The sequence below is a fragment of the Gymnoscopelus braueri genome, assembly GCF_963280865.1.
Source record: "Gymnoscopelus braueri genome assembly, contig: SCAFFOLD_58, whole genome shotgun sequence".
Lineage (NCBI taxonomy): Eukaryota > Metazoa > Chordata > Actinopteri > Myctophiformes > Myctophidae > Gymnoscopelus > Gymnoscopelus braueri.
Window position 1 is genome coordinate 126,942 of NW_027660470.1, and position 9,070 is coordinate 136,011.

The 9,070-nt window shown below is 45.0% G+C and overlaps 1 protein-coding gene across 1 annotated transcript in view; it reads right to left on the bottom strand.

Moving 5' to 3' along the window:
- Nucleotides 1–9,070, bottom strand: part of LOC308081205 (transcription factor COE3-like) — a gene marked incomplete at both ends in the record, with an annotated part of 53,987 nt that overhangs the window by 34,396 nt on the left and 10,521 nt on the right. Inside the window, 3 exons of the mRNA XM_080457595.1 lie at nucleotides 6,203–6,329; nucleotides 7,306–7,439; nucleotides 8,339–8,456. Coding sequence (XP_080313721.1) covers nucleotides 6,203–6,329; nucleotides 7,306–7,439; nucleotides 8,339–8,456 — 379 coding nt within the window. The remainder of the gene's footprint in view (nucleotides 1–6,202; nucleotides 6,330–7,305; nucleotides 7,440–8,338; nucleotides 8,457–9,070) is intronic.

Consider the following 9,070-nt stretch of genomic DNA (forward strand, 5'->3'; position numbering starts at 1 on the left):
GTGTTTAAGCAGCAGAGAGTCAGTGTTCAGTAGATTCAACACTCAGAGTGAGATCTTGGTCTTCTATTATCCTCCTTGGTCCTGCTCTTGGTCCTCGTCTTGGTCCTCCTCTTGGTCCTCCTCTTGGTCCTCCTCTTGGTCCCCCTCTTGGTCCCCCTCTTGGTCCTCCTCTTGGTCCTCCTCTTGGTCCCCCTCTTGGTCCTCCTCTTGGTCCTCCTCTTGGTCCTCCTCTTGGTCCTCCTCTTGGTCCTCCTCTTGGTCCCCCTCTTGGTCCCCCTCTTGGTCCCCCTCTTGGTCCTCCTCTTGGTCCTCCTCTTGGTCCTCCTCTTGGTCCTCCTCTTGGTCCTCCTCTTGGTCCAGGATGTAGAGGAGTCGTTCTCAAACTTAAGGGTCCGCCGAAAAAACGCTTAAAAGGACGGAGGCTTGGCGTCTAAAGCAGACCTGAGCCCCGAGAGACCGCAGAGCAAGCCGTCAGGCGGGCCAGTCGCCATACGGAGCGCTGTGACGTCCTCAGTCCTCAGCCGACTCAACACCGCTCAACTTAACGTAGTAGAATGGTACCTAACGTATGTACGTACGTCCCCCCTGGTCAACTTAACGTAGTAGAATGGTATAACGTATGTACGTACGTCCCCCCTGGTCAACTTAACGTAGTAGAATGGTACTTAACGTATGTACGTACGTCCCCCCTGGTCAACTTAACGTAGTAGAATGGTACTTAACGTATGTACGTACGTCCCCCCTGGTCAACTTAACGTAGTAGAATGGTACCTAACGTATGTACGTACGTCCCCCCTGCTCAACTTAACATAGTAGAATGGTACTTAACGTATGTACGTACGTCCCCCCTGGTCAACTTAACGTAGTAGAATGGTACTTAACGTATGTACGTACGTCCCCCCTGGTCAACTTAACGTAGTAGAATGGTACTTAACGTATGTACGTACGTCCCCCCTGGTCAACTTAACATAGTAGAATGGTACCTAACGTATGTACGTACGTCCCCCCTGATCAACTTAACGTAGTAGAATGGTACTTAACGTATGTACGTACGTCCCCCCTGGTCAACTTAACGTAGTAGAATGGTACCTAACGTATGTACGTACGTCCCCCCTGCTCAACTTAACGTAGTAGAATGGTACTTAACGTATGTACGTACGTCCCCCCTGGTCAACTTAACGTAGTAGAATGGTACTTAACGTATGTACGTACGTCCCCCCTGGTCAACTTAACGTAGTAGAATGGTACCTAACGTATGTACGTACGTCCCCCCTGGTCAACTTAACGTAGTAGAATGGTACTTAACGTATGTACGTACGTCCCCCCTGGTCAACTTAACATAGTAGAATGGTACTTAACGTATGTACGTACGTCCCCCCTGGTCAACTTAACGTAGTAGAATGGTACTTAACGTATGTACGTACGTCCCCCCTGCTCAACTTAACCTAGTAGAATGGTACTTAACGTATGTACGTACGTCCCCCCTGGTCAACTTAACGTAGTAGAATGGTACCTAACGTATGTACGTACGTCCTCCCTGCTCAACTTAACGTAGTAGAATGGTACTTAACGTATGTACGTACGTCCCCCCTGGTCAACTTAACGTAGTAGAATGGTACCTAACGTATGTACGTACGTCCCCCCTCAACTTAACGTAGTAGAATGGTACCTAACGTATGTACGTACGTCCCCCCTGGTCAACTTAACGTAGTAGAATGGTACTTAACGTATGTACGTACGTCCCCCCTGGTCAACTTAACGTAGTAGAATGGTACTTAACATATGTACGTACGTCCCCCCTGGTCAACTTAACGTAGTAGAATGGTACCTAACGTATGTACGTACGTCCCCCCTGGTCAACTTAACGTAGTAGAATGGTAGCTAACGTATGTACGTACGTCCCCCCTGGTCAACTTAACGTAGTAGAATGGTACCTAACGTATGTACGTACGTCCCCCCTCAACTTAACGTAGTAGAATGGTACTTAACGTATGTACGTACGTCCCCCCTGGTCAACTTAACGTAGTAGAATGGTACCTAACGTATGTACGTACGTCCCCCCTGGTCAACTTAACGTAGTAGAATGGTACCTAACGTATGTACGTACGTCCCCCCTGGTCAACTTAACGTAGTAGAATGGTACTTAACGTATGTACGTACGTCCCCCCTGGTCAACTTAACGTAGTAAAATAGTACTTAACGTATGTACGTACGTCCCCCCTGGTCAACTTAACGTAGTAGAATGGTACCTAACGTACGTACGCCCCCCCTGGTCAACTTAACGTAGTAGAATGGTACCTAACGTACGTACGTCCCTCCTGGTCAACTTAACAAGGTAGGGGGGTTATTTTGATAATGTTGTTGGAACTCAACACACTTACGATTCCAAGCCTTTCATTTTATAATGTAAGCATTTAGCAAACACTCTGATCCACAGTCACTTGTAAGTCGAGAGTGTGTGTGTGCGTGTGCGTGTGCGTGTGTGTGTGTGTGTGTGTGTGTGTGGTCAACATGCCATTTCATGTTAATGCACTTTGAACATTGTGAAGCACAATCACACGCACGCACGCACGCACGCACGCACGCACGCACGCACGCACGCACGCACGCACGCACGCACGCACGCACGCACGCACGCACGCACGCACGCACGCACGCACGCACGCACGCACGCACGCACGCACGGCGCACACACGCACGCACACACGCACACACACACACACACACACACACACACAGGGTTAATTGTTTTTCAAATGTCTGTAATTACTCTGACTCCAGCCTGGACTTACTTTCTTCCTTTCTTTCTTTCTCACAACTCACTTCCCTCCCTTAGTTCCTGCCGCCGGCCGACCCAGGCAGGTAAAGGAAGCTGGGTAAAGAAAATAAGTCTTTTGAGGTCACTACATAGTGTACATACTACATACTACATAGTGTACATACTACATACTACATAGTGTACATACTACATACTACATAGTGTACATACTACATACTACATAGTGTACATACTACATAGTGTACATACTACATAGTGTACATACTACATACTACATAGTGTACATACTACATACTACATAGTCGACATACTACATACTACATAGTCTACATACTACATACTACATAGTCTACATACTACATACTGCATAGCCTTCACTAAGTCTCCTCGCCTTGCCTCCTTGTGGCAGCACACGGTAACTGGAGTCTTTTGACTCCAGGCTAAAAGGTAGCGGATCGAACCGCTGTGGTTAAGTCCAGGAAGAGAAAGGCTAGGGGAGCTAGGGCACCCGTAGAGAAAAGCCCCGTGATGGAGGCTCACGTAGGCGCCAGGACAGACTCCTGTAGCTGTGAAGACGTGCTGCTTGTCCTTGCCACTAGGCTCCATCTCTTCATGGCAAAGATCTACTTCTGACCTTGGTGGATCCAGAACAGCATGGATTCTGATTCTGAATGGATCAAAGTCTGGCGGCAATACGGGGGGCAGGTTAGAATGAACTATAGTCTATAGAGATCTATAGTTAGATCTCTATAGTTAGATCTCTATAGTTAGATCTCTATAGTTAGATCTCTATAGTTAGATCTCTAAAGTTAGATCTCTATAGTTAGATCTCTATAGTTAGATCTCTATAGTTAGATCTCTTTAGTTAGATCTCTTTAGTTAGATCTCTATAGTTAGATCTCTATAGTTAGATCTCTATAGTTAGATCTCTTTAGTTAGATCTCTTTAGTTAGATCTCTTTAGTTAGATCTCTATAGTTAGATCTCTATAGTTAGATCTCTTTAGTTAGATCTCTATAGTTAGATCTCTTTAGTTAGATCTCTATAGTTAGATCTCTTTAGTTAGATCTCTATAGTTAGATCTCTATAGTTAGATCTCTATAGTTAGATCTCTATAGTTAGATCTCTATAGTTAGATCTCTATAGTTAGATCTCTGCACGTCAGCGATACGGGGCTATTTATGGTCGCTATCAGCTGGGATTGGAGTGGCAGCTGATTTGGACAGACCCCTGTATGACTGAGCATTTAGGAGCCACACTGCTCAACCCACATTTGGATGAAGGCCTAGGAAAAGGTGGCCTAAACATTGCACTTCCCGGGTAGGATACCTTATGGTAGGATACCTTGCACTACTGCGGTGGAAAAACAAGAAAAAATCAAGTTCCCCTGAAACTGTCTTCATGGAACACTAGAACTCTCCTGGACAACAACCCCTACAGGACACAAAGAAGAACTGCGCTCGTTTCCGCTGAGCTCAGACGTTTTGACGTTGACATCGCCGCCTTGAGTAAGACCAGTTTCTAGACGAGGGATCCCTAATGGAAGGGTTATACCCTTTTCTGGAAGGGATACCCCACAGGAGGAAGGGATACCCCACAGGAGGGATACCCCACAGGAGGAAGGGATACCCCACAGGAGGAAGGGATACCCCACAGGAGGAAGGGATACCCCATAGGAGGAAGGGATACCCCACAGGAGGAAGGGATACCCCACAGGAGGAAGGGATACCCCACAGGAGGAAGGGATACCCCACAGGAGGCCTGTTACCCAGTCTCACTGAAACACCCACCGGCATTAAGTGAAAGACTTATGTCTGTCCGTAACCCCTTGGAAGAACGATACTTGTAACTCTTCTCAGCGAGTATGCACCAACTCTACCATCCGAGAATGAGGCAAAGAGCCACTTCTACCAGAGACTAGATGAGGGCCTACAGCGCATCCCTAGAGACTAGATGAGGGCCTACAGCGCATCCCTAGAGACTAGATGAGGGCCTACAGCGCATCCCTAGAGACTAGATGAGGGCCTACAGCGCATCCCTAGAGACTAGATGAGGGCCTACAGCGCATCCCTAGAGACTAGATGAGGGCCTACAGCGCATCCCTAGAGACTAGATGAGGGCCTACAGCGCATCCCTAGAGACTAGATGAGGGCCTACAGCACATCCCTAGAGACTAGATGAGGGCCTACAGCACATCCCTAGAGACTAGATGAGGGCCTACAGCACATCCCTAGAGACTAGATGAGGGCCTACAGCACATCCCTAGAGACTAGATGAGGGCCTACAGCACATCCCTAGAGACTAGATGAGGGCCTACAGCACATCCCTAGAGACTAGATGAGGGCCTACAGCACATCCCTAGAGACTAGATGAGGGCCTACAGCACATCCCTAGCAGTGATAAAATACTTCTGCTTGGTGATTTTAATGCCAGGGTGGAGAAAACACCTCATATGGAAAAGAGTGATAGGGAAGCATGGTTTAAGTAAGGTTAACAGCAATGGCATGAGTTACTAATAACCTGACAATCACCAACACAATCTACCAAAATAATATAAATACAAGGCCTCAAATAAATACAAAATTGATGATCAACTGAGATTGTCAGTGGAATCAGGCTGATTCCATGCCAATCTCTCAGTCAAATCATGCAAAAAATATGTTATGCAATAGAGGAACATTCCATTTGGGCTGTAGGGGTGCTTAGTGTCTGATTTAACATATACTTGCTTGGTTTCTCCCAATAAATCATGATGTATATCCTATTTTTGGCAAACTATTAGTTAATTAATATAACAAACTATTAGTTAATTAATATAACAAACTATTAGTTAATTAATATAACAAACTATTAGTTAATTAATATAACAAACTATTAGTTAATTAATATAACAAACTATTAGTTAATTAATATAACAAACTATTAGTTAATTAATACAACAAACTATTAGTTAATTAATACAACAAACTATTAGTTAATTAATATAACAAACTATTAGTTAATTAATATAACAAACTATTAGTTAATTAATATAACAAACTATTAGTTAATTAATATAACAAACTATTAGTTAATTAATATAACAAACTAGGCCAATCTCTCAGTCGAATAATAAAAACATTTGAAAAACTTTTTTTTTCATAATTCGACTCAGACTCCCCTCGACTAATTAGTCGACTATTGGAATAATGGAGGTCAGGCCTAACCTGTCACCTCTGTGTTAAAAACATGTTGACACAGAGGTGACAGGGTCATTACTGTCACCTCTGTGTCGACACAGAGGTGACAGTAATGATCCTGACAGCTGATATTTGCATTTTTGTTTAACTAGATCAGCGCTGTTGATTGGTGGGTTGTTGACGAGATCAGCGCTAGGATTGGTCGGCCGTTAACCAGAGCGGCGCTGTGATTGGTCAGCTCTTACCTGTGTAGACGAATCGTCCGGGCGCTCCTTTACAGAACTGTTTGGATTTGTAGGACAGCGTGACCTCTACGACCCCTGGGATGTGTCTGGGAGGGGTCTGCACCCTGATGGCGTGAGGGGTGATCAACTACACACACACACACACACACACACACACACACACACACACACACACACACACACACACACACACACACACACACACACACACACACACACACACACACACAATTAGAACTAGAGGTTCGGGCTGCTTCGCGGCCCTCACAGCTATGGTGCACCAGTGATCCACCTGATATGGCCATATATGGAGATCTCTCTCTATCTGTCAGTCCTTGTCCCTTTTATGGAATCCCGCTCCTATGTCACACATGCGCAGTAGGGTGGGCCTAGCATGTGGAATGATAGTGTGCTGACCACATTATTATTTTATCATTATTATTATATTATTAATATTAATATTAATATTAATATTAATATTAATATTAATATTAACACATTGACTGCCAATCGCGTAGATCTACGCGAACCTATTTAAAGCCGCCACGTGCCAATCGCGTAGATTTCACAAAAAGTGCACTTTCTGAAATTTTTGATCCACTTCCGTTTCCGGCAGCACCACCGGAAACGGAATTATTCGGGTTCCGGTTATTTCGATCGTATCCGCTTCCTGTCTGGGATCCTGTCTGGGATCCTGTCTAAAACTCGATTTTCTCGGTTGTTGTTTTTCTCCTCGATGATCACTGTTTAGCGTTCACCGCTGTATCTTCAAGATGGCGGCTCGGATTTGGAAAGGGTTTTCGCTGGCCGTTTCACACAGATCCCCTGTGTGTTTAGAACCAAATGAACGCGCACTTTTAACTTATTTAGCAAGGTCTGTGGCGACATGAAAAAAACTAAAAACAACAATAAAACGCTGGCACTGGTGAGTACATTATGATATTAACCTCTAATAGTAATATTAATATTATTACATATATTATTATTCTCACCTCACTCCAGACCAGCATGGTTCCATATATTATATTATTATATATATATTATATATATATTATATATATATATATTATATATATTATTATGACATATATTATTATTCTCACCTCACTCCAGACCAGCATGGTTCCAAACACCACCTGCAGACCATCAAAGAAGTTGTCTCCTATAATGATGACTGTAGCGCCCCCTGTAGTCCAGCCCTCACTGGGACTGATGGCCTTGATGCAGGGCGTGGCTGCTGGACAGGCAGGTGATACAACACTTAGTTTACACACTAGCAGGGGGGGGGGGGGGTATGGAGGGGGTACTCTGACTCCAGTCTAGCAGATTCTAGCTAGCATTAGCATACATCACATGGTTCTCAAACTGTGGGTGTGTGTGGGGTGGGGGGGGGGGGGGGTGATTAGGTGATTATCTTCTCACTGGACATTAAACAAACCAACATAGAGTATCAGTGGATTTACAGGGTATCTGTACATTTATAAAGTGACACTTTAAGGCATTTTAAGACCTTTTTAATACCTCTAAAATAAAACTCTTAATAGTCAAAAGACCAAACATTGTCCAAAATGATCTAAGAAAGAGGCCAACGTGTCTGTCTGTCTGTCTGTCTGTCTGTCTGTCTGTGTGTCTCTCTCTCTCTCTCTCTCTCTCTCTCTCTCTCTCTCTCTCTCTCTCTCTCTCTCTCTCTCTCTCTCTCTCTCTCTCTCTCTCTCTCTCTCGCTCTCTCTCTCTCTCTCTCTCTCTCTCTCTCTCTCTGTATCTATGACTCTCTATCCCTCACTTTCCTGTTTTAATTGGGTCACGCTTTAGTTTTTGGTCATGACTGTCCTCACACACACACACACACACACACACACACACACACACACACACACACACACACACACACACACACACACACACACACACACACACACACACACACACACACACACACACACACACTCTAAGCTGTAATGACTCTGTCTTTCATGTGAGGAGATTAATTATAAAGTGAAATGAAAGTGCAGAGTGTTATCTGTGTGTGTGTGTGTGTGTGTGTGTGTGTGTGTGTGTGTGTGTGTGTGTGTGTGTGTGTGTGTGTGTGTGTGTGTGTGTGTGTGTGTGTGTGTGTGTGTGTGTGTGTGTGTGTACCTTCAGAAGGGTCCAGTCTTCTGGCTCGGCGGCCATGTTTAGAGTTGTTATGAACGAACATGTTGTCAGAGACCGCCAGAACATGACCGTCTGTCTGCACCGTGGTACTGACCACCACCTACACACAGACAGACAGGTAGAGAGACAGACAGGTAGAGACACAGACAGGTAGAGACACAGACAGGTAGAGAGACAGACAGGTAGAGAGACAGACAGGTAGAGAGACAGACAGGTAGAGAGACAGACATACAGGTAGAGAGACAGACAGGTAGAGAGACAGACAGGTAGAGAGACAGACAGGTAGAGAGACAGACAGGTAGAGAGACAGACATACAGGTAGAGAGACAGACAGGTAGAGAGACAGACAGGTAGAGAGACAGACAGGTAGAGACACAGACAGGTAGAGAGACAGACAGGTAGAGAGACAGACAGGTAGAGAGACAGACAGGTAGAGAGACAGACATACAGGTAGAGAGACAGACAGGTAGAGAGACAGACAGGTAGAGAGACAGACAGGTAGAGACACAGACAGGTAGAGAGACAGACAGGTAGAGAGACAGACAGGTAGAGAGACAGACAGGTAGAGAGACAGACATACAGGTAGAGAGACAGACAGGTAGAGACACAGACAGGTAGAGACACAGACAGGTAGAGACACAGACATACAGACAGTTTAGTGAATCGTTACATGCCTAGTTCACAGATCTATGTGTTCACAGATCTATGTGTTCA